We start from the raw sequence: 25,995 nt of genomic DNA, 5'->3' as shown, positions 1-25,995 counted from the left end.
ACTGATGTCTGCAAACTAATTGTGAATTGGCCAATAAGCCTTTATATTTATAGAGATCCTCTCACACATTCTTTAAAAATCAGAGGATATGCTATGCTGAACTATAAAATGTGCCTTTTCTTACAAACCATATCAAACTATGGATGTAACCAGGGCACTTCTAAATAATTATTTTATTATATTTTACTTCTGATATTTCAAATAATGCAGAACATTGGTACTTTGCATTTAAAAATTTTATTAAGCTTTTGTATACAAAATAAGTACATATTGAAATAAGGCAATTTGAGTTTCGTTGTCAGACTTATTACATTTTTGTAATTCATTATAAAGCTCAAAAATGAAGATCACTCACTCATTTGTTCTCATCACCACAAATGAATGCAATGCAAAAAGCCAGATGATTGTAGGAGGAAAATCAATTATATTCCCAAACAGATAAATTATTAAACAGAGGTAGGTGGCAGAGAGTCAGTGATAGGCCCAAGTTCTACAGTTACATTTAACAGTGTAAGTCCAAAGTTGTGATTTTAATGTGGTTGGGTTTTTGCTTTTTTTAAAAACACCCCAGCTATTGTTTACTTTCCAGAAAGAAAGTGGTTTCTTTGACAATCTGATTGTGTTTAATTCTGAACATTTAGGACTGGATTTAATATAATGATATTCTGTTTCAAAGATTAAGTTAATTGTAACATTCCAGAGTGACCATACTTTTCACTACCAATACATACAAACAGATCTTCCTGCCTCTAAGACTTTTTTGAATCATCCAAAGGATTAGTCCTAGTGTTTTCCACCAGGGAACAGAGCATTACAAATTAATTTTCATTAAATATTACAGACCACAGATACAAACAGCCCATTTTATTATTGTAGTTTAACTACAACAGTTTTTAACAATGGTTCCTTTTTCTCAATAAAATATACTACATCTTCTTCCTGCATTCTGGTGCCTGATTTAATACCATATTAATTGTGCCAGGATTCAGGAAGCTGTCTCCAGCAAAGCCAGATGCCTATTTATCAGTCACAATGTCTCTAGCAATGAGCTCTTTCATTATTTCATTGGTTCCACCGTAGATTGGCTGGACACGAGAATCCACAAAAGCTCTGAAAGAGTGAGTGGTTAAAGAGATACTTTTAAAAAATAATCATGTGCAATATGATTTAATAAATTGTTAATAAATGGGAAAATCTCTTTAAAGATCCAGCATATTTCAAGTGTGATTTGTCTGAGTGAAAACTCAGATCCTCTTTCAGGATATTTTATTAAGGAGAAAACAAAAGCACAGTGGAGTTACCATCTGGGTTGCTTAGGTTGTTATCATTTGACCACATCTTGTCATCAACTTTCAAATAAGGGAACTTGTGCTTTAATTGTCATACTGCAATTTGTCAGTATTATGCTGGTAGAGAAGTGAAAACATGTGAAAGGATTATAATCTAGGTTTAAGTGAAGTTAAAAAAACCTGACTCAGCAGCATGTATGGGTTTGGCAGACTGTTTCTCAAGTTGAAATGAGTAAAATTAAGATTTTCTGATTTCCCCAACAGAAGTGTTCAAAATCCAACTCATTAAATTCTAGAAACTTTCACCAATAAATGAAAAAAAACTGAATATACTTGCTGATACTCAATATGCATTGATGATAAAAACATGGAAATTAAAATGAGCCCAAGTTTCATTTGTCCTGTTGTGAAAAGATCAGAAAAATATATAGCATGGTAACTCCAATACAAATTGCTCTTTTAAAAATGGCCTATCATTCCCTTTTACAATGGTAAATGATTTCACAGAAAAAATATCCTCCGCTGGAGTTAAGTTTGTATATATCTAGACGCTACTTAAGGGGCAAGGGAAACTGAATATTGTAGTTTTCTTTATACCTAGAATGAACTTTTTAAACAAATGTTAGAAATCCTAGAAATGAAAAAGTATGGAAATATATAATTAATTCAAACCACCTTAACTCTGTCCTATCCTCTTTTGCATGTAAGATGAAGGTAATATTACTAAAGACTTTTGATGAAGGTCATCCTAATAAAGGTTTTTAATTCACAGCTTGAGGCTGTGGACATCTTAAATCCACAGAGCATTAATTTTGGAAATATGTTTGACATACAAATGTGATCACCTGCTACCTTGCAATCCTGTAGTGCGTAACAAACCTTATTTGATTCATAAGCCCCATGATGTATGATTGCTGCTTTCCTCTGCCAAGTCTCACAGAGTAAGAACATGTTTATATTTGAAACCTTGTACATCTCTGGAGAACTGTCCCTCAGTGGTCACTTGTGGTTAAAAGATTTTTTCCCTTTATTTTCTATGTGTTTCTTTTCTATAGGCTACCTAGCAAAATTATCTTTTATTTTTTTCTGTGCTTCCCTCCTTTTTATAATTTAAAACATCTTTTATATTCTGCACAGCAACATCTCCTGGTGTTTGCCCTCCCTTTCCCAATTCTTTTATCATTTAACTTAAAATGGGGAAGGGAGGAATCAAGCACTAAATTAACAGCTGTGGAGACTGAAACCCTCCATTTACCCACAGCACATGTACAACACGTGAGATGTAATCTCGCCTGCACTGCCTTACCAGTGTGCTTCTCTGCCCTGAGAAAGAGACCACGCCTCTAGGTCCAAGATAGTAATTCAGGTGCCATACTCACTGAATCCATTCCTTGCTGACAGGGCTTCTAATTGTGTAGTGGGTTCTTACTAAGGTGTGAACATTTGCCCACTAGGAAATGAACTGAAACTACCAATTCATTTCAGACAGGCCACTGAACAGCCATCAGACAGCTACAGCTTTTAATCACTGCTGACTTCAGCTTTATCTGAATTGGTGACTGAACCCAACAATGAAAGGCTCTTGATCTCCAAGCCATCCAGTTCTCCTTTCCCCATAGGTTGGGGACTAAGCTGTGCTCCTGAATATACTGTAGCCCGGGCAGTAGTGTAGGGAAATGGATAAGAATCCTGCTAATTTTACTCCGTGAAGCACTAAACAGCATCACAACCACAACTCTCCCCAAAAAGTAATTTTTAAATTCAGTATCCATGAAAATATAAGACTCCCACAGCTCTGCAACATTTAAAAACCCATACTTAGGTTCCCTGCCAGACAGTTACTACCAGTACATAACAACAGGAGCCCTAAAAACCTGCGTAGGGATTGCTAGATATGCAGATAATATAATGGAGTTCTGTACTGTAGAGTCACTATTTACTCACAATGGAAGGAATAATAATTTCAAAATGTGACTATGCACAATAATAAAGAGAAAAAAAGTTACCTTAAAGCAGCATTAACAAGGTAAAATGTTATTAAAGGGAAACAACTTGAAATCAGGTCCGTTTAAAAAAAAACTGAGTTAGAAGTAATTTCTGACAATTCATCTGCCCTAAAGTCCTGCCATTTTTTGAAGGTTTTACTATGAGACTTTTTTAAAATGACTTTCTCCAGTATCTGCTATGAGAAAGATACAAACAAAAGAAAAGCTGCCTAATTGATTATACAGAGGAAATAGTAAACCAGCTATCCAAAAGGCATTTCCTTCAAATGTATTTGTAAACTGCTTTATATTAGTAGTGATTGCTTTCCCTCCCCATTTACAAATACATGTGAAGAAAATGCCTCATTTCACTTTGCTATTAATTTCTCATCATTCAAGACTGACATGTTACACTTACTTTGCAATTGGATACTCCCACATGTATCCCCATCCTCCATGGAGTTGTACACACTGAGTAGCCACACTGTTCTGGAGATCAGAAGCCCTAAAATGGCAAGAATAGACGTTTGTTTTTGAAGCATGTATGCTACTAAATCTATAAACAAGTAAAACAAACATTTAACTGTCAAACTTTTCTTATATAGAATATCCTTATCCAGAATGTTAAGGAATTATCACAAATTTTTTTATTTTTTTTTTTAAACAAAGAGGACAAGAAAGGAGCAGCAACTGACAAATGGTTTAACTTTAATAATTCAAGAATTTGGCTTTTCTTATAGAACTTTCATAAAGGAGGACTTTCAAATACAGACAAGTTTGTTGATTGGCATATACAACATGAATAAGCAAAAGGAAAACAAAGAGGTTGATTTTTAAAACAATGGGTGTTCTTCCCTTTCAGCGAAGTCATAATGTTATTTGTTCACAGCCTTTTTCCTTTGGCAATATACTAGGATACCCTCTGTACACTGATAATACCTGATGATGCCTTTTTTTTTTTTTTTTAAATGCTAAGAATCTCTACGTTGCACTTTTAAAATATAAATGCTGGCTAATAGACGCTCCAGTAGTTTTCCCTCCACCCCCATTTAGCTGTCTCTATAATGTTATGTACTTTCCTAGCAGAATTCGATACACTTTCTTATCCTAGACAGCATGTGATTTGTTCCCTGCATTTTCTCTTTTGAAAGCTGCTTGCTTGCAGTTATATCAAAAACTCAATAAATATAAATTTTATAAAACCGCACAGGATTTTGACTGTACTTTGGGATCAAGCAAAAGGTAATAGTAAGTCATGGAAGACATACTGTTCAAACATGTAACTTCAATAATAGCAAAAGGAATATGAAAAACAATTAGTCAAGTCAATTTCCATTTTATGTAAGAGTACATAAAATTTTCTCTTCTCAAGCTTGCTCCACTGCAAACTTTTCTCTTGAATTATATTACACCAGGTTTAACCCTGAAATGGTGTCTTGCTGAAACTATCCATCCTAAATAGATTTTCAGATTCATTTAAATAAGTACTGTAACTATATCATCATGATAAAACCTATAGATTTTTCAACAGAAATCAGCAGTAAAGATGTATAATGCTTTCCAAAAATGTACCTTATTTAACCAAACATCTACCTCAAAAATAGTCAATTTTGGTTAAATCTTAAGAAAGTAAGGATATAAACTACTATATAGTCAAATGAAGTACAGTACACTGATGCTAGAGAAAGAAGCAGTTTCTCTGTTCAAGCAATTTTTAAACCCATTCAATCTATATGGAAAAGTTACAGAAATTTCATTATCTATATGAATAAGGCCACTAAATATTGTAGGTATAATGATGTTGGTGAATTTGCAAATTTCTTGCTTTGGAAAGTCCATTGATGAAAGTGTATATTTAGGCTGGCACTAGTTATATATATCCTTCTCCAAAAAGCTGAATGCCTCTGCTTTTATACTAGATATTCAATGTGATCTGTGCTAAGAAACACTCAATCAAAACCCTTCTGTTTAATGTAAATGTTCTATCTGGATTCCCTTGGCATTTTGTGCATAATTTCTCTCTATTTCTTTTTTTTAAATGTCAGGACTAAAACTTGTACATTTTCTGCAAAATGTTCTGTCACTTTCTAGTCTTCATTTTTTCTCACTTCCGCAGCTAACTTAATCTGGCGCCAGGACAAATGTATTACATTAGATGTTTCTACTTGTCTAACTTAGTCTGGTTAAACATAAGTTAATAAATAACTGCAAAAGAAGTTCCTGGGGCTTTATCTGTCCAATAAAAAAAAAGGAATTATGAAAGGAAGAAGAGCTAAATCTCAGAAACAATAAAAATACAGCTAACTATTTCTTCCTGAAATCTGATAGTTTTCAGAAAATGGCTATATCAAATACCTAGCTTTTTATGTCAGGGTTTATCAAATAATATATCCAAAACTTATTTCATATTTTATAAATCACATTAAGATCAAACTTCACTTTTAAAACTTTTTCAGCTTTATAATTAAATGTTTTTTTAAAAAATTCAATAAAATAATGCTCAAGTGAAACAATTTAATGAAGCTGAATTTGGATCACATTGCTCAAGTAACCTTTATCCTAAAAGGCAACATTAAGTGCTAATTTTGAAATTCTTTGCATAACTGATACCTATGTTCAATGTACATCTCTGTGATTTATGCCACATCACTGTAGTTTAGTTAGTTGGATTAATAAATTCTGATGTTAAATGCCAAAGATGATTTAATCACATGTAATATTACCTTTGAGCTAAAAAATTTGGTTAGTTACTTCAATGTTCCAATGCTAGAGTCCAAAAAAGTTCATACAAGTAACACTTTCAAATTGCTTTAACATGCATACCAGTATTTTGCCATGGAAGCTGTGGAGGAGTCCAGATGTTTCTTTTCATGCAGCTGGAGACAGCTGTCCAAAAATGTCCGCCCCACGCAAATCTGAGTTTTCAGTTCTGCTAACTTATGCTGCACAGTCTGATTTTTGTTGGGAGGGAAAAATGTTTGTTTTTAAAACAGGAAATATTTAAAAATAAACCATTGAAAGGAAAATATGCCAATAAGGTCTTTGCAAGGAAATGCTTTTGCACAAGCAATGTTATGCAGGGAGGAAACACTACCACAGTAAAGACGGTATACCAGTACAGCAACTGAAGTTCTATAAAACAGAGAGCAGCTTAATTTCCATTTCTTTTAATAGACTCACATTTCTGCCAGTGTAATCAAATAGGATTTGCTCAGAGCCAAGACACCTTTGAATCAAAGAAAAGCTATACATTGTGGTCTTTTACTCACAAAGTCATGTGTTTATCTATATATTTTTAAATAAGAAAACAATATATTGGAAGTGTGAGTTTATAAATTCCTAGATAGTATAACCTATTGGCCCTGGACTGAATGTTTTAGCAACTTGAGCTCCCCCTTCTGGTAAGAATGTGTTTCTATTATTAACAGATAGCAATTTCCTTAGAGAGACAAGGTGAATGAGGTACAGTAAAATATTTTATTGGACCAACTTCCTCATCTACTTTGTCTCTCTAATATCCTGGGATCGACACAGCTACAACTATACTGCATACAGTAATTTCCCTAGTTTTTTGGCAGTTTCATAAACTACTAAATCTATTTTCTTAAATGCTAAATTTATTTTAAATAAATAATGTCACAATCCAAAAAACTTTTATTTATCTATTTTCTTTTATTAAAGAATAATTAAATTTCAAGCACCACAGAGGGAGAAGAGAGGTTCAAAGGGATACAAGTAGGAATAATTGGATACAAAGGAAAGTTTCGACTGGCTGTCAGGGAAAGTTTTGTAACATTGAGATTTGTTATACTATGGAAATAGAGGGAGTCCACTTCTACCATTACATAAAGCTAGACTGGGCAAGCACTCAAATATGTGGTATAAATCTCTACACTGGCAGGAGGAATGAAAAAGACAAACTAACAAGTCTTTCCTCAAATTCTTAAACTCCTGTATGAGTGGGCTTCGTATTTCCTTTTTCCAAGCTACAGAAACAAATAGAGAACAGATTTCAAATCCTGTAATAAATGAAATAGGCAAGACAGCAGGCTAATTATAAAGGAGTCGGCTTTTGATTACATACACAGTTTAGCAATCAGCAATGAAAGGAAACACAGAAAAGCATACAAGTGCATAATGTTTTGATAAAAATACTGTATTTTTAAAAGTTTATTGGAGAGTGGCTATCTTGCTTTAAAGCTAACTATTAAAGAATGCCTTATATGTGCCCTAAAAACTACGATTTTTAAAAGAGATATTTCCATAGTGCTAAGTATGGAAACTGGAAATGCTAAATCACACCTGGAAATTTTATGAATAGCTACTTAAGACGTCTTACTTCTAAGGTCCCAATCCTAGTCTCATTGAAGTCAATGGGAGGTCTGCTTTTGACATAACAGGAAAATTATCAGGAGTCTAAACTGGGACTCACCGGTTTTGGTTTGATCTCAAGGGCACATTTCAATTAATAAAAAGGTTACCGTCTTCCAATCTGTATAATTCATCCAGTTCCCATCACAAACACTGGAACTTGGTCAATGTTCTTATAAAAATGTTTAACAGCTAATGAAGTTTTCAGAATAACCCCATACCTAGTGTTTTAAACTGAAATTCTTATGATCATTAAGAAAAAAATAAGCAATGCTTTTTGAAAATTGCTACGTTTGAGTGTAGAATCCCAGAGTCTGTATTTTACTAGGATCTGGTTAACAAAAGTTACCCTGGTTAAAAAAGACACTATGAGAAGCAGAGCCTGTTTTCATGATTTTAAACAAGGAGTAGATATATAGTTTCAAAACACGTATCTAACTCTCATTAATGACAACGAGAATAATATGCACTGTGGACAATATATAACTCCTTATGTGGAGTCACTTTTGCATTTAGTTGCCTCCCAGCTGAGGAATCATTTACAATATCCAAAAAAACTGAAGATTGTATAAAATAATTATTTGTCTAACACTTCACAGGCATTAAGACAAGGCCCCTGCTGTGAAAACTTTGTGAAGTATCAATCACAGGTAGACCCTGATCCTACAATGCATTGTGCACAGGTGGGACCCCCCATGCCTGGAAATCTACCCAAGTCAACAGGACTCCGCTCACGTGCAGAGGTCCACCCATGACAGTGCATTGTAAAATCAGGGACTCAGACTGTAAAATGCAAATTTATAAACAACTCTTTTCACTATATATTTATAAACCAGGTCAGCAATGCACTGCCTACTGCAAATCTAAAAGCAGCAGCAGCAGCAATGGATCTCAAGAGCACTTAGTCATTTTTAATTTAAAATTGAACATGGGGGAGAAAGTCACTTCCAGTACTTGTTCCTAATCCAACTTTAGAACCTTTGAAAACAGTCCAGTGATTTCGCTTGCTTAACATCTCTGGTGAAATGAAAATTACATATATTACATGTATCTATATTGAGAAAGACAGAGAGACAAAAAGAAGGAATTTTGTCTGTTTTTCTTGGTTTAAACTCACCTGTAAATGTGCAATTGTTTTCCCAAAAGCTTTTCTTTGTTTAACATAGTTCCTTGTTTCTTCGAACATGAATTCACAGCTGGCAATTGCCAAATCAGCAATCAACAGTCTTTCCTTTGAGACAGAAGCGATAAAGAATCAGAGTTCTTATCCAATGCAATTAACCTCAAATTTCTCTACACAAATAGATACACACACAGGTTGGGATATAAAAGTTTAGTTTTGTGTGTTAGTTTTGTTCTTTTCCATTAAGTTTTTAAGAAGACAAAGCATAACTGAAAATATTGTCACTCTAGTGGATACAATTGTCTTGCCAATTTTAAAAGTTCTTTGTGACATTCCAAAGCTGCATTAGCAGGACAACAGGAAAAAAAAATCTAAAAGTGAAATTTAGTACTCCTATTGATTTAATGGAATCAATCATAATTTGGCTCAAATTTTTCAGTAATTTGGTTTTAATCTTTCAGTGCAAATAAAAAAGTAATTTAAACAAGTTTTAGAAGGACACTGTCTAAATACATTTAAAAGTTTATAATTTTCTCCCCACTCTCAAACTATGAAAAGATTTAAACCAAGATCCATTTGCTGCAGAATTGTTTTTAACTTAACCACATAAATAATCGGGTTCATTATTGTAGGATTGCTCATGAGCACTGCTGCTGTGTGTTTTTTCAAACCCCTGAAATACTCTCTTTGAAAGAACTAAATACTGTCTGGAATTTGCACAATGAAACAGTAGGTCTCTTTTTGACATATAGTATAAAATTAAGTAAACATGATCTTTATTATATGATGCAACTACAGAGTCATAGTTTATGCTTTATGACAAAGCACACTAATAAGCCAAGCTACTTTGGGCTCAAGAAAATGCTTCCACTTTTCAATTTTTTAAAAATAGATTGAGAAAGTAGTTTATCTGATATTTTTCCCACTGGTAGAAGAGCTGCAGGTGCGTTTTGCATTAGCCTTTAGCCCAAAGAAAAATCAACTTGGTATCAAGAGGCTTATGGGAGGGGTGGGGGAAAGAAGCATTTTAAAACTGTTGACCCGAGTGTACAAGTGTCGAAATGATACCACAGTTGTTTACAGCATTCTGTTTTTAAAGTCTATTCTAATCTTGGGTTCTTCAGACCAATGCTATTGACTCAAAGATCTGGCCTTGAAATCAGGTATGAAAATTTGATACATATAATATCCTCTCTGTAGCAGTTGTTATATCTTCCCTTACTAAGATAGTACCCTAACAACATAGTACCATAATACAATTCTTTGAATAGAAACAATTAGATAGCTAGCCATTTCAATGATATTCCAAGATGATTCACTTTGATTTGCAGTGCAGAATTCCTACTACTGAAAAAAAGCAGCAGGCTGTGGTTGTAGGCGTCCTATCTCTGAGACTGAGGTGTCTCACCATAATCCATGAACTGCAGGTGGCAGTTTCTAGCAAAGACCAGAATAAAGTCTTTGTGCTTTTCCTGCACACAGCGTGGGTTTGTGTCAGCCTTACCTGAGGGAGCTCTGCCATCAAATAGTAGAACCCTTTGTTTTCTTTTCCAAGCAAGGCACTGGCTGGCAAACGTACATCTTCAAAAAACAGCTCTGCTGTGTCCTAAAAATGGTTTTAAATAAAATATCTGTAATGTCAAACTCTCTCTCCGATTTTCCTTTTATCCAGTTCCTAACTTCTACAGCCCAAATTACATACATTCATTGGAGGCTGTTTGCTCTCAATATAAATTTCATTCAACTGCAACCTTTCCTTGCAATCTAATTTAGAATGTCCTGTTGCTGCAGTTAAAACTATGAACTGAAGTATTACTACAGCTGCTTTTAATCTTTACTGAGAGTACCCCAGGGAATAACAAGTCCTTTTAGATTGTCTCAAAGTCCATCATGTGGTCCGGCTCATATGACTTACCTGTGCTTTCAGGCCTATTTTTTCCAGCTTGCGTCCTTTGATGAATCCTTTCATTCCATTCTCTACCAGAAAAAGGCTGATCCCATGAGCAGGGGAGTGAGCCTCACGGTTTGTAACAGCAACAACAATCACTACATCACTCATCCAGCCATTAGTGATGAATACCTGTAAAAAAAAAAAAAAAAATCAAGATGGAATAAAGCTGCATGCTGGCTGACAGCTAGTTAGGAAGAAGAGAATATTATAAAGTAGCAGTACGTGAACTGTCACACACGTCTACAAATGAACATCAGTATGTAAAAGATGATCAGTATAAGTAAGTGTCCAAAAGGTTTAAAAAAATCTAGATGCATACAAAACAAAGTGTTCCTGTACAGAGTCTATAAAGGAGAGATGGATTCAAGTGGCATAATTCAGATCTGGATTGCAAACACCCCAAAGTTAAAAGGTGCTGGAGCCTGAGGTTTTGGTCTAACCCATTATAAATAGAGGGGACAGATTTAAAAAAAAAAAAAAAAACCACCTAATTTGTATTTGTTTATTTTGAACATTCCTAAAGTTCAGAGATATTTAAATCCAGATTTTTAACTCAGGATCATCTCTACTATAAAGATTCCTTTTATGAACAAGAATGTCAAACTAACATGCAGATGACCTCTTCCAAAGTTTAAAAGGGAAAGGTATAAAATGGAAAATCATTGGGAGGTTCCCCATTACTATAGCAAATTACTATAATTCTGTACAATACGTTATCTCCTCATATTTAATATTGTATGAAACACTGACACATGCCACAATGGGTGGAAACTTACAGTTGCATTTGTTGTATTGTATGTTTTAAGTCAAATTCTGATATCACACGACAGGCAGAATATAGACACAGACATGCCAAGTATAAAAATGAGACAAAGATTCCTAATCATACCAACCAAAAAATGACTGAACTGCCTTGTCTTGCCTAGGTTCAGGCATGCAACATATTAAGTTTATTTATTTAAATAATATCTTTTACCCACTTGTGGACAAGTAAACACTTACAGTTTATTATTTTATTACTGCAGTGACCAAAAGCCACAATCTGGATCAAGGCCCCACGGTACTAGGCTCTGCAAACACACATAGATTTAGCCCATAAATATGCCCAAAAGTCTGTAAGTAATATGCAATTCACAACAGGAAGAATGCTTGAAATATATTGAAATCTAAGTACTTTTACTACTTTGAGCTTTCATCCAAAGATTTCAAAGCATATTTACCCAGACAGGCAAGAATCATCTCACAATTTATTTACAAATAGGGAAACTGAGGCTCAGGATTATATAGTAATTTTCCTCAAAGTCAAAAAGTGAGTTAATGGAAGAGGTAGGAACAGAATTCAAGTCACCTAGTCTCTCTTTTTAAACACTAGACCATGTGGTCACCAATGATTCAGTTTTTAAAACAATAAAATGTCACTAACCCAGCTGTCCCAATACGCAAAAAAAAATAAAAAAAAAAAAAAAAAAAAAATCAATTACTAGGACAGAACTGTAACTAAGACTTTTTAGTTTTAAAAGCATTTTTAACCAAAAGCAATGCCATTTAAAAGTTTTTAGAATGACAGCCCGCTACCTCAACTCTCTTCATTCTTTGTACTAGAACTTAGCGCTTAAATGAGATGGGTGCACGCTGCTAGCCTTATCAGCTTGGTATTGGTTGGCATCTAACATACATGGAACAATACATTCACTGGATAAAGATTCCGTTTTTGTGTTGAAGCAGTAAAGGAGCAAAGGTTTTTGTTTGTTTCCCCTCAATCAATGGGAATGCACAGCAGGGTGGCTGTTCTACTGCCAACACCACTGAACTGAGAAACAGTCTTAGCCTTATACTGTGCAGACTGAATATGCCAATCAAGGAAAAGAGCAAAGTCTTATGATGGGGCTGCTTTTTCGTTCTCCAATAAAAGCTGCACAGAGAAGAGCCTGCTCTGTTGATTGATCCATAAACTGTCAGTCTCCTAAGCTGTATGGCTGGGGAACATGAATTCTTCTAAGATGGAACTGGTAGAAAAGGAAAAACAAAGGGGTGGAAAGACTAAATGCTGGACAACCAGCTGTAGAACAAAGCAAATTCTCCCACTAACTGGATGAATTCAGTACACAAGCACCATAAGTCAGAGCATCTCCATTCACATACCTTACTTCCATTGAGAATCCAATCATTTCCATCCTTTTTTGCATACGTTCGTACACCCTGCAAATCGCTAAAATTGATGGGCAAGAAAAGCAAGTCATTTAAGAGAACAATCCAACAGTGGCATGAAATTCACATTTAAAAAAGAATCCCAGTATAAAATAAAGAAGAGAGTGGTGTCTCGAACTCCTTGTGGATAGTGCTATGTACAACAGTAGTAAAAAACTAAAACAGGGTTCTGGGATGTATTAAAAAGGGGCTAGAGAATATTACAGAAACAACAAGTGTGTTATATATAGTGATGATGAATCTCTGTCTCTTCAGTACAGCGAATGATGCTTCTTCACTTTCAAAGTGGGATTTCTGCTCACAGCAGAAGTAAAAAAGTGCACAAAAATATCTATTAGTTCAGCAGCATCTTATGTTGACATGGCCCATCAATTTAGGGCTGCCTCAGAAAGCAGATACCAGCCACTCAGGCACCCTGCACACACGTTGACCTCTAATCATATGATTCTCAGGCACAGACACTTGCTGTTTCTAGGACCTATGGACGCACAGCACAGAAGGCGCAGCTACCCATTGTGCTCCCCTCTGCTATGCTTAGGGGATTGAAGTGAATGATCCTGGATCAGTAATCTCTACCTAATAATCCTACTGTTTACACTTATAATATATGAATGATAGTACAGGAGAGAGAACTCTATTCTGTACAGCTTTCAGGGAAGGAAATAGGGCCTCTTACGAAAATCAGAAGCAAAGCATAATATAAGTCAAGCCTCCTTTACTGAGTTATTACATTACATATTAAAGAATTTTCATGCAACAAGTAGGCTAGTATCTGTTTGTGCAGAATCTAAAATAAATACAAAATCCTATTTGTCCAGGGCCTGATGGCAGGGTCATGGGTTTGGAACAGCCACCCTGAAATGACAAAGCTGTAAAAGAGCAATCTATAATTAAAGATTATTTTAATGGTTCTACCTATTCTGGGCTACTGCCATGTAACTATGATACTCAGAGTTTATACACAGTGAGATCAGGAAAGCAGCATGGATGTATCTGTTGCCCTTTTCAACTTACCTGCCAGCCCCTGGTTCTGTCATGGCTATAGCACCAATACATTTGCCTGCTGCCATTTCAGGGATAAACCGTTTAATCTGTTCTGCTGAGCCATAGTTTGCGATGTAGGGCATGACAATATCTGAATGAAGGCTGAATCCTGGGCCAGTACAATTAACATACATCCTTGAAGAGAAAAGAATAAAGTAAACTTTAGCAGAAAGCGTGACAGTGATTTAGATACTGAATTTCACACTGTTAAAACAGAGAACCAAAATAGAAAGAATTTTACAATTAAAAAAAAAGCATCAAAACCACTATCACAATTTTAACTTGTGACATCCATGTTCTTATTTATTTCCAGAATGTACTTTCGCTGCTAAACTATTGCATCCCCCAGTCTAAAGAGAATGTTTCCCCTCCCTTCCTCGCAGTCCTAAAAACAGAATACTATGATATTTATTATTTAAACAATCATCTGAAATATCTAAAGTAGGGGGTACTTATGCATGTCTAAATTATCACTTCTGTGAAAGGAAAAAACTATTACAGTCTGTGAACAAATTCTCCTTACAATACAAATAAGGAAATCATATGAACAAATAAAGTCTTTTGACAGTATCAGTACGATTCTTGTTGCAGTGTCTTGTACTTACTGTTCCTCCCAGACCACTGCTGAAGAGAGTAGATCCCCTCCAATGCCACCATGTTTTTCTGATATATTGACACCCAGCAGTCCCTGTTGTCCAGCTTTTTCCCAGAGTTCCCTGCTCACCTGCCCAGCCTTCTCCCATCTGCAAATTATACAGGAATGAGAAGTTAGTGGAATTCCCCTCATACTATTTGTGATCTGCCACAGCTGCTGCTTTACACCATGAAATCTGCTACCAAGTAAAGTTTCAATGCTTAAGAATAAGACTTTCAGTCTCAGAAACCAACCTACAACACATGAGGTACATAAAACAGTAATTTGTATTTTGCCAGCAGGGGAGAGGTAGGCTCCTCGGACTCATGCAATGTACTTAGGATCTGAAGTCTCCAAGTCTATGCATTAACATTAGGTTGCAAAATTACATACAGTATGGTCGGTGGTAAAAAGCTAACTCTGCTTCCAATTTATAACCTGCAATTTCCTTAACTTTCAAATCTGATATGTTTGTGAACACTACCACAGATTAGTTGATTTTTGTGGTATTTTGGTAAATTGACAGCAGAGGAGCTTCTGGAGATAGTCCTTAGATTTTAACTTGGAAGAAGAACTAGAGATTCATAGCAGAGGTTCCCTGTGTGTTGAACTTTCTTCCTCAGGCTTTCTGCTACACCAGAGTTGGATAGTCTTCAGGATGCAGTGCAAGGCTCATCTTTTCAGCCACACAGACTAGTTCAGAGACCTTTCATCAGAAGCAAGTGAAATGAACATAATGTATAAGCAACAGACACTTCACTGACCAAGCAATTTTGTGTTGTCCAAAGAAAGTACAAGAAATAATAAAGAGAGTTTTACAAAAGCAAGATACATTACACTATAAAATACTGCATGTGCTAGAAGACTAATGAGATCAACACCTTCCTACTTCTTTGGATGATACTTTTCCTTGGATTATTATTTTAAACTTCAAAGATGAACCCATCTTCACTGAGAACTCATATGTGATTCCTTAGAGCAGGGGTGGGGAACCTTTTTGCTGTCAAGGGCCTGATGGTGGCCCGGGGGGGGGGGGGGGGGGGGGGGGGGGGGCGGGGGGGGGGGAATTCGGCGGCGGGGGGCAGTGCCCGCCGCCGAAGTCCCCCCACCGCCGAAAAGAGGCAAACGGCGGCAGGGTTTCGGCGGCAGTCATCGCCCCCACACACAGAACCCCGCCGCCGCAAAACCGCCTTAGAGACACATGGGTGGGCTGTCCCACTGTCTCTTTATCCAGTCAATTCAAACTTCTCCTCATTCCTATCCTCGCCTCAGATAGCCCACACAAGTTTCTCTCCCAAACACTGTCTTTCATTCACTCCCGACTTCATTCCTTCCAAGCAACATTTGCCATGAGCATCCACACCTCCACATCAGCCCTTAAAAAACCAACACACCTGTTCCACGAGGCCTGTTTTTGCTAACATACATATTCGCCGTTCTGCGTGAGCCCAGCTACTTACTATGTGTTACCATTAAATCTATTTATTCCTTAGGATCGGATTTTTCTAAAGCACCTGTGATGCAGGTGCACAAGTCCGACTGACCTTATCTTATTGGGGAAAAAAGAAAATCCTAGGGAAGACAAGGCAGTGGGTCAATTTTACACAAGACAAAGACTTACCTTCCCTAGCATTTTACCTTGTGTTAGCTAGCTTGAGTTAAGAACACACCTTTTTCTCCTAGCGCAGACACTGCCTCTGAAAATCAATTGGACTTGTGGTCCTAAATCACTTATATGCTTTTGAAAATCCCACACCAAGCTCTTCAGGGCAGAGACTTTGTGTATTAAGAACATAAAAGCTGCCAAACTGGGTCAGAACAGGGTCCATTTTGCTCAATATCCCATCTCCAACAGAAGCCCATATCAGAGCTTCAGGGGGAGTGTACAGAACAAGGCAATTACGGAGTGATCCACACCTACCTTCCACTCCTGGCTTCTGGTAGTTAGAGGTTGATGGTTGCTCCTAGCATTGGGTTGCATCCCTGACCATCTTGGCTAATAGCTATTGATGGATCTATCCTCCATGAACTTATCCAGTTCTTTTTGAACCCATGTTACACTTCTGGCCATCACAACATGCTATGGCAATGAGTTCCACAGGTTGTGTGAAAAAAGTACTTTCTCGTTTGCATTAAATCTGCTGCCTATTAATTTCATCAGATGACAAATGGTTTTTGTACTGGGTGAAAGGGTAAATAACACTTCTCTATTCACTTTTTCCACAATCTTCATGATTTTATAGACCATTATCATATCCTCCCACCCCCAGTCATCTCTTTTCTAAGCTGACTAATCCTCATCTTTTTAATATCTCCTCATATAGAAGCTATTCCATATCCTTGATCATCTTTGTTGCCCTTCTCTGAACCTTTTCCAGTTTCATTATATCTTTTTGGAGATGGGGTGACCAGAACTGGATACAGTATTCAATGTGTGTGTACACCATGGATTTATAGTGGCATTATGATATTTTGTCTTATTTTCTATGCTTTCCTAATAGTTCCTAACATACTGTTAACCTTTTTGACTGCTTCTGTGTGTTGACTGGAAGTTTTCAGAGACCTATCCAAGATATTTTTTCTAATGTGCATTACCTTTGCACTTATCATTGAATTTCATATACTATTTTGTTGCCCACCATCCAGTTTTGTGAGATCCCTCTAACACCTCACAGTCTGCTTTGGACTTGAATAATTTTGTATTGTCTGCAACCTTTGCCACTTCACTGTTCACCCCCTTTTCCAGATCACTAATGAATTATTACACTACTGGAAAATGCCACGTGCATCTATAGTTCTACAAAAATGACTAATAATAGCTGAGGTTTACAGGGATTGGCGTATACATTTTTAAGGGACATTGTCACATTAAACTCTAGTCAGTTGCAAAAAATTAAAAGTTAGTGTCAGGTTCTAAACTTGCCATGATTCTGTGGCAGATTTTTTTTTCTTTTTTGTGTGGCTTTATAGCCATATTTTCCTATTTTATAAGTGTTTCTCTTTCCCCTATTGCTATGTGAAAAGACCCATGCTAACAACAGAAATAAACTGACTAACTTTGCAGAGAAGGTGAATGTGACTACCCATAATGTGCTTTAAAATGCACAAGGTAAAATCTCTTTCTTCTAATTCCTTTCAGTTACAGTAATATTAGGTCTTACTTATAACAGTAAGAAGTGAAAATTATTTCAGACACAAGAGTGATTTTCATTTAATGGTGTTTTATATTCTCTGGTTTGGTGGAATGGCATTGCTCAGTAACTATAAATGAAAGAAGAGAAGCTATATTAAGCCCCAGGGGAAGGGATCATTTTTTTGTTTGTTTGTACAGGTCTTATGTCAGTTGAATGCTGGTCTATCAGTAAGGCCTCTGGGTACTATGGTAATACAAATAATAAATAATACTTGGCTGTGAAAGTTTGTTGCACTCTCTCTCATGTTTATCTTCTCGAGAATAATTATTACAGACATAAGAGAGAAGTTCCAGGAGGAAAAGATGAAGAGAGGGAAGGGACAGAAAAAAATGTCAAAAGGTAAAATAAATTAAATTCACCTTTTTATTATTTGCTTTTCCAGGCCAGGACTGATAGTTACTTAAATCTTTAGTTGGAAGACTCTCCCTATTGAAGAATGGGACACTATACTGTTTATGGTTTTGCAGACATGCACTGCAGCCCTAGAAAGAATAATCACCATATCGGAAGTACAGCTAGCCTTCCGGGCTAACTGCCTAAATTTAAGTGGAAGAGCAACATACCGCCCATCATCCCATTACTCTCATTACCAGAATTAAGGACAAAGTGTTTGATATTAACTTACTGAGTCTCAAGTACGTTGGAATTAATTCTGAACAGAAGCTTCTCTCCTAGAATTAGAATGACAACTAAACCCATTTTACTGTAAACAGTTTTCAAAACTGGAATTTGGACTAGGAGATTAGAAGATGAAAATACACTAAAGATTGTGCCTGAAACAAGCTAGCTACACCAAATATAGCAATGGAACTGTGAAAGGGATGAATAGATCAGGGGACTGGTAACTGAAATATTTCATCTCTAGAATACTGTTCCAGCACTAGCAAGAGCAATTCAACATCACTACCATCTGGTCTCTTCTCTTTGACATCTAGAAGAGCTAATTTTAGGACTGGTTTACATACAAAATTGTACCAAAATAATGAAATCTCTTTTAATACATATATTTTGTTATTTCTGTGCAAATGTGTGTGTCTGTGGACACTCTTATTTCAACTAAAAGTGTCCTATTTTTACTGAGCTAAAACAGGGGTCTGTTTGTTTGTTTCTTTACTAACGTCATCCTATTTCAAGTTAGCTACAGTTGGTAAAAAACAAAACAAAACAAAAAAACACCCCAACAACAAAAACCACATCTTTAACTCAATCAGAATAGGACATATTTACCCTGAAGTAAGAGTACCCATACACAGACTTGCACAGAAATAAAAAATGTGAATTAAAACTGAGTTAGCTGTTCTGGGGCAAGTTTGTGTATGCACCAGCCTTTAGTCCACTTTTCAGGGGACAATTATCCACAATATAAAAACCAACACAACTAAGACCTTTAGATTGTAAGCTCTTTGAAGCAAGAACTGTCCTCTTGTTCTGGGTTTGTACAGTGCCTAGGATTCTGATCCATGACTGGAACTTCTAGGCACTACTACAATGCAAATAATAAATAACAGTGATAATATAGACACTCTCAGCAAAGGTAATAATAAGATTAAACTACCTTCTCATCCCTAGAGGCAAGTTCTCAGAGTCAAAGCACACTGGTGGGGAAATTTGCATTGCTACTATCTGTGTTGCATTTGTTCCGAATATAAATAATAAGCTCCTAGCCAATCAGCCTGGCATCCTTTCATGAGAAATACAAAAAACATTGTTTTTATTTCCTTCAAATGTGTACTGTAGGAGATATGCAAACCAAGATCTAGATATATATTTTAAATACATGTCAACACAATTTTTTAAAAATTAAAATAAACTTTACAGTTCGCTTGTTATATTTAGACCATCATTCCCAGAGAATTCAGTGAAACAGCCTGGAATTAGTAGGCAACATAAAATATCCGAACCATATCTTACTCTGCATGATAAGGAACCACTGCTTCCTGGAAGAATTTCCTCACACTTTCCCTGAAGATATCATGATCCGAAGAGAAGATCCGCCGAGTTCCAATATCCATTAATGTTTTAGCAGAAGACGTTTCTTGACGTACCAATTCATGATTTTCAGTTTGCAGATACCTAAAATAAGAGACAGTCAAAGCAGCTGTAAGGAACTCTACATAACACTTCTTTAAACAGTGAAAGCTTATCTTGGTCAAGTACTTGGGGGCACAGTGAATGGCATTGGCCTTCCAAAAGAACATAGGACCACAAGGGAACTTCAGGGTCATTGAGTCCAGTCTCCTTTTATAGCAGACAAACCCAGCATATAATCCTGTTAAAAAATTTTCAATGCGGAAGGCTAATTAATATGGACATTTGTCCACATCATAAAACCATTATGCTACTTGACCTGATTGACAACCAGAAAAAAAACAAGATTGTACAGAGCAAGAGATGTTTCAGGTCAACTTTGACATGCATTCGGCAAACCTGCATAGCAGGCTTGAACAAGCCAGGTCAAAACACACACTTGCATAGGGCTAAGGTCCAGCAGATGTAGTCCCACACTTTCAAACTCAATAAAATCAATACCAACATCCTTCAAAATGAAATTACAAGTAAAACTAAACTGTTAAATTCTGCTGCTTCTTTTGCCACTCAGATTGTCTGTACAACCTCATATGTATCACATTATAAAAAAAATCTAAACCCAGCATATTACAACTTAAAACTCTATGAATAAAAGTATACCATAACATTCACCTGTTTACTCTGGGCATGAACTCCACTCCCTCTTACCTTGGTTATTTGAGGTTATTCTGCACATAGCTCTAACTTTAAAAACAACACTTTTAAAAGTAACTTCTAACAAAGACAGCTGCTTTAATGTGCATTAAGGACATTAAATCCTATAACTGGCTTTAAGACTGAGCTTGCTAAGTTTATGGAGGGGATGGTATGATAGGAGTGCCTACAACGGCATGTAGCCAAACTATGGCTGCTAGCAGCAAATATCTCCAATGGCCGGTGATGGGACACTTGATAGGGAGGGTTCTGAATTACTATAGAAAATACTTTCCCAGGTGTCTGACTGGTGGGTCTTGCCCACATTCTAAGGGTCTAACTGATAGCCCTATTTGGGGAAAGGAAGGAATTTTCCTTGGGGTCAGACTGGCAGACACCCTGGGATAATTTGCCTTCCTCTGCAGCATGGGGCACGGGTCACTTGCAAGTTTAAACTAGTGTAAATGGTGGATTCTCTATAACCTGAAGTCTTTAAACCATGATTTGAAGACTTCAGTAACTCAGCTAGAAGTTAGGGGTCTATTACAGGAGTGGGTGGGTGAGGTTGTGGCCTGCACGGTGCAGGAATTCAGACTAGATGATCATGATGGTCCCTTGTGACCTTAAAGTGAGTCTAACTGGGTTGTGCAGCAAAAGCCACCTCCTCCTCCCTCTCTGATAAACAGAGCTCTAAAAATAAGAGGTATCATCTTTTTTAAAAGATCAAAAGTGAAACAGCACTAAAGCTCAGCAGATAAACCCACAACCACAAATACATATAAAAATAGAGAAAATGTGGATGAGGTAATATCTTTTATTGGACCAACTTCTGTTGGGGAGAGAAAAAAGCTTTCGAGCTACACAGAGCTCTTCCTCAGATCTGGGAAAGGTACTCAGAGCTAAATACAAGATGGTTTTGTTCCTTATCATTCTCCTTGTGTGAGTTTATTCAAGAAGAGCACAGTGATTGTCTAGTTTCACCCACATAGTTATTGGGGTATTATTGGAAAGGAAACAACTCCCCAACCTTCCCAAACTCATCATCAGGCAAGCTCTCAATAGACCAGGATCTGCCAACTCAAACTTGGCAAAACAACAGATGCAAAACCTGCAGGCATATATCAACACCCCTCTTCCCCATGACATACCTTTCAAGATCCATGGATCCTACACATGCCTATCACAACGCATGTGGACAAATTGGAGAAAGTCCAGAGAAGAGCAACAAAAATGATTAAAGGTCTAGAAAATATGAGGCAAGACTGAAAGAACTGGGTTTGTTTAGCCTGGAGAAGAGAAGACAGAGGGGACATGATAACAGCTTTCAAGTACATAAAAGGTTGTTACAAGGAGGAGGGAGAAAAATTATTCTTCTTAACCTCTGAGGACAGGACAAGAAGCAATGGGCTTAAACTGCAGCAAGGGAGGTTTAGGCTGGACATTAGGAAAAACTTCCTAACTGTCAGGATGGTTAATCACTGGAATAAATTGCCTAGGGAGGTTGTGGAATCTCCATCATTGGAGATTTTTAAGAGCAGGTTAGACAAACACCTGTCAGGGATAGTCTAGATATGACTTAGTCCTTCCATGAATGCAGGGGACTGGACTACCAGGATGACCTCTTGAGGTTCCTTCCAGCCTTATGATTCTATGGTGTACCTCATCCAATGCTCTAAATGTCCCAGTAACAACTATGTGGGTGAATCTGATAATCACTATGTTCTCAAATGAACTCATACAAGAAAATGATAAAAGATAAACACATCCTATAACCTGTGCGTGAAAATTTCTCACAAAGTGATCACTCTATATCTGAACTGTCAGTCCCCATCCTCAAAGGAAACCTGCATAACACTCAAAAGATGAGTCTGGGAGCTTAAATTCATAATTCTGCTAGATAGTAAAAATAGTGAACTGAACAAAGACTCTGGATTTGCGATTTATTTATTACAACAATCTGTAATCCACTAACCTCCTGGCCCCCTATTTGTCCTATGAAGGCAGTGGTGCTAATGGGCCACTCCGCCTTGAATGGTCCCTTAGAACATGTGCTAATTACCAATGCTAGGCAATCTGTTCCACCTTGTATTTAGCTTTGAGTACCTTTCCCAGGCCTGAAAAAGAGCTCTATGTAGTTTGAAAGCTGGTCCCTCTCACCAACAGAAGTTGGTCCCGTAAAAGATATTCCCTCATCCATCTTGTCTCTCTATATCCTGGGTCCAATGTGGCTACAACAACACTGAATATTTTAAAAAATAGCCAAGGAGAGGCTAACAGCAACATACAGGTTTTAACTGACCAAAATAATAAAGGTCCCTCTAAAGATTATGGATAAGATTTTTATTTTGACATACATCATTTGATAGTCATTACCCCATGAATTAGGCTCTCTCTTGGGTTTCTCGTTTTTGGTCTGTGTCTTGTTTTACAGTAGACTCTTGCTAAGCTATACATTTTAAAAAGATCCAGAGGGGTAGCCAGGTTAGTCTGTATACAGCAAAAGCAATGAGAGTCCTGTAGCACCTTAAAGACTTAACACATTTCTGTGGGCATAAGCTTTCGAGGGCTGCAACCCAAAGTGGTTTGTTAGTCTTTTCTGTTAGAAATTTGTTGGTCTTTAAGGTGCTACAAGACTCTCGTTATTTTAAAAAGAGAAATCTTGCTGCATTTACAGCAAAGATTTACTTGTCAAAGGGCTGGAGCGAAGTTCTATATTTTAATGCTCTGTGGATTTTCTAAGTACATATGCCACAGTACATTAGGAACTGCATTAATAAAACCAAGCTACAAATAGCAGAATAAATTCTCCGATGCAAACTACTTTGTTCATCATGGGCCCAACTCCCCCCCCCCCCCAACACTTATTTTACCAAGCACAGTGCTTGAAACTGTGCACAGTCACACACACCCTCTGAAGTATGATGTTTGCAGTGGTGTTTGCAGGATCAGTCCCTTATTGGCCAGCCTGTAAGGCAGTGATTCATCCTGACACTGGCGCAAGTATTACCAAGGATTTGGAATGCAGGAGATAGTATACACATTACCGTAATGAGATTTGTATGCAACACATTACTGCAATCTATTTATTCTATATTTTGTATTTTTTTCAAACACAAAATAAATACACTCCTACACAAACACATACACACACATCCCCTAACAAAATAAATCCTACTAAAACCAAAGGGTTAAATTTTAAACACTAACCAACCACCACCCTAGGGACTCCTATTGAGGGACAGAGACACTGTATTCCACTGTCCTGGGAGGATTTCAAAGATCTAACAGGGTCTTTTCCTCCACTCTCTCCTACGATCTTAAGTCACAAAACTTTAAAATAAAAAGAGGGGGGCAGTGTGTTACCCACAACCACATTTTCAATTTTAAAGATTTGCTGAACTTAGTTTGTTAAATTCTTTGCTTTGAAGCACGTGTAGTGTGTACAGAGTTCATGGTGGGCATACTCAAAGTTTAATTATAGAAATAAAATCTGATCCAAAAATTTGGGGGCATAAGCTTCTTGCAAGACCTTAGGGTGAGACCTCCTGATCTGATTCTGACCGTCAAAACAGCTAAGGTTGCTTGGGCGTTGCTTTGTCATTATCTGAAATTGCCATGCAGGCAGTATCTGGGCCAAAGGTCACAGCTACTTTCCTTCTAAAAAACTACCTTCACATGGAGTTTACTCCAGACCGCACTTTAAAATTCACACCCTACCTTAATCCAAATGAACCTTCAAGAGTAGACAAACTCTAAGAGATGGGGTGCAACGGAGAATCCAACAGGGAGGCACAAAATAAAAAAGCAGACACTGTTAGGAGGAGAGCTGAGACCTGGGCACCCCCAAATTTAGGGCAGGTTCAGAGCTCCATGCAGACTTCACAGCTGGGGCATAGCCAAACCCTGGCCCAAACCTCGCAAAAACTGGGGAGCGTGAGGGAGACCCCAGATCCTAGAATTATTGTTATTGCCATTAATATGCCACTATTTGTGGTATTGCTCAGAGGCCCCAGTCTGGGCCTTTTTGCACTGAGGCCGTGCAACAGCGTACCCAGTACCCTGACACGCGCACACACACTGTACCCTGTACCAATGCTCGCGCACACACACACACACTGTACCCACTACACACAGGGAAGCAGTACGCGCACACAGACAGTGCGCACACCCGCACGCGCAGAGTCCGGAGCAGGCCGGCACCCCACATTCATCTGCGGCCGGAGCCGCCCGGCTCGGTCGGAGGCTGATGCTCCGCCAGGACTCGGGGTTTCTCTGCCGCGGAGGCCCTTCCCCTTGGCGGCCGGGCAGCCCGAGCCCGGCCCCGGCGCCGGGAGTGCTCACCTGGCTGGCGCCCGGGCCTCCAACCCGCAGAGGGGTCGCAGGGCTCGGCCCAGCAGCCAACGCGCCGCCATCTCGCCAGGCCTGGGAGCTACGGACTGAGCGTGTGACTGGGCCCGCCCCGAGCCCCGCCCGCGGACTCCGGAGCGGAGCCTGCCTGCCTGAGAGAGCGCGGCCTGTGGGGCGCCCGCCCCCTAGCCGGCGTGCCACACACACCCCCGGCCACACACACTCCGCCCCCCCCGCCAGTGTACAATACACACAGCCTCCCTTGCCACTGTGCGACACATACACGTACACACCCTGTCATGCAACACACATAACTTGTCAGTGTGTGACACACACACCCTGCTAGCGTGCAACACACACGGCCACACACACACCTACATCCCCTGCCAGTGTACAATACGCACAACCACAGAGCCTCCCTTGCCAGTGTGCGACACATACACCTACACATCCAGTCATGCAACATACAGCCACACATACCCTGTCAGCCACACACACACACCTACACCCCCTGCCAAGTGTCCAGCACATATACCTAGCCCCCTGCAAGTGTGACACTCAACCCCATGCACCCCCTGCCAGTGTGCAACATACACAGCACCTCTCAGTATGCAACACACACGTACACCCCATGCCAGCGTGCGACTCACACACACCTACAGCCCCTGCAAGTGTGCGACACACACACCTGTCAGCGTCCTGGCTGCTTTTTGCACTGCCTTGCTAGTTAAAAGATGTAATGTGCCAGGATTTATTTTCACTTATGACACATTAGAGCAGTCTACAGTTCACACCTCCATCGTCCGGACTGCAGTGCCATGATATGACAAGGTAAGAAAAATGATAAAATAACATAAAAATGCAGATATTATATTAGTGTTTGTGTGTTAAAATGGTTCTCTACAACATTTCAGTGATAGCTACAGTCAGCACTAATATTCTTCATATTAGTGGGGATGGGGGCCAGTTTTTCTGCTTCTTGGAGGTGGCAACCCATCTTACCACACCCACCTCCATATCTGAGTGTGCAGTACACCCTGTGCCACAACACACCTACCAGTATGCAATGCACACATACCCACACTGAGGCAAAACACACAATTTACCCCCGAGAGAGTGTGCTGCACA

At 38.2% G+C, this 25,995-nt stretch overlaps 1 protein-coding gene across 1 annotated transcript; it reads right to left on the bottom strand.

Annotated features, from left to right (window-relative positions):
- Nucleotides 1–158: 158 nt before the first annotated feature.
- Nucleotides 159–24,978, bottom strand: ACADL (acyl-CoA dehydrogenase long chain). The gene is made up of 11 exons (XM_067548732.1): nucleotides 24,862–24,978; nucleotides 19,711–19,872; nucleotides 14,577–14,714; nucleotides 13,942–14,106; nucleotides 12,862–12,928; nucleotides 10,684–10,848; nucleotides 10,273–10,374; nucleotides 8,763–8,876; nucleotides 6,098–6,225; nucleotides 3,693–3,779; nucleotides 159–1,110 (listed from the first exon to the last, which is right to left on the bottom strand). Exons 1-11 carry the CDS (start codon nucleotides 24,930–24,932, stop codon nucleotides 1,017–1,019), a joined length of 1,293 nt encoding a protein of 430 aa, XP_067404833.1. The 5' UTR covers nucleotides 24,933–24,978; the 3' UTR covers nucleotides 159–1,016.
- Nucleotides 24,979–25,995: the final 1,017 nt, after the last annotated feature.

The sequence above is a fragment of the Emydura macquarii genome, unplaced genomic scaffold (assembly GCF_026122565.2).
Source record: "Emydura macquarii macquarii isolate MOO-44397 ecotype Brisbane River unplaced genomic scaffold, CSIRO-AGI_Emac_v2 contig_1253, whole genome shotgun sequence".
NCBI lineage: Eukaryota > Metazoa > Chordata > Testudines > Chelidae > Emydura > Emydura macquarii.
This window is presented reverse-complemented; position numbering and strand designations above follow the sequence as displayed.

Excerpts from the sequence above, each read along its gene's own strand:
- ACADL (XM_067548732.1), bottom strand. The coding sequence starts at position 24,932 with ATGGCGGCGCGTTGGCTGCTGGGCCGAGCCCTGCGACCCCTCTGCGGG. Across the intron at positions 12,929-13,941 it reads ACAGAACCAGGGGCTGGCAG|CGATTTGCAGGGTGTACGAA; the intron begins GTAAGTTGAAAA and ends CATCAATTTTAG. Across the intron at positions 3,780-6,097 it reads GCTTCCATGGCAAAATACTG|GGCTTCTGATCTCCAGAACA; the intron begins GTATGCATGTTA and ends TTGCCATTTTAG.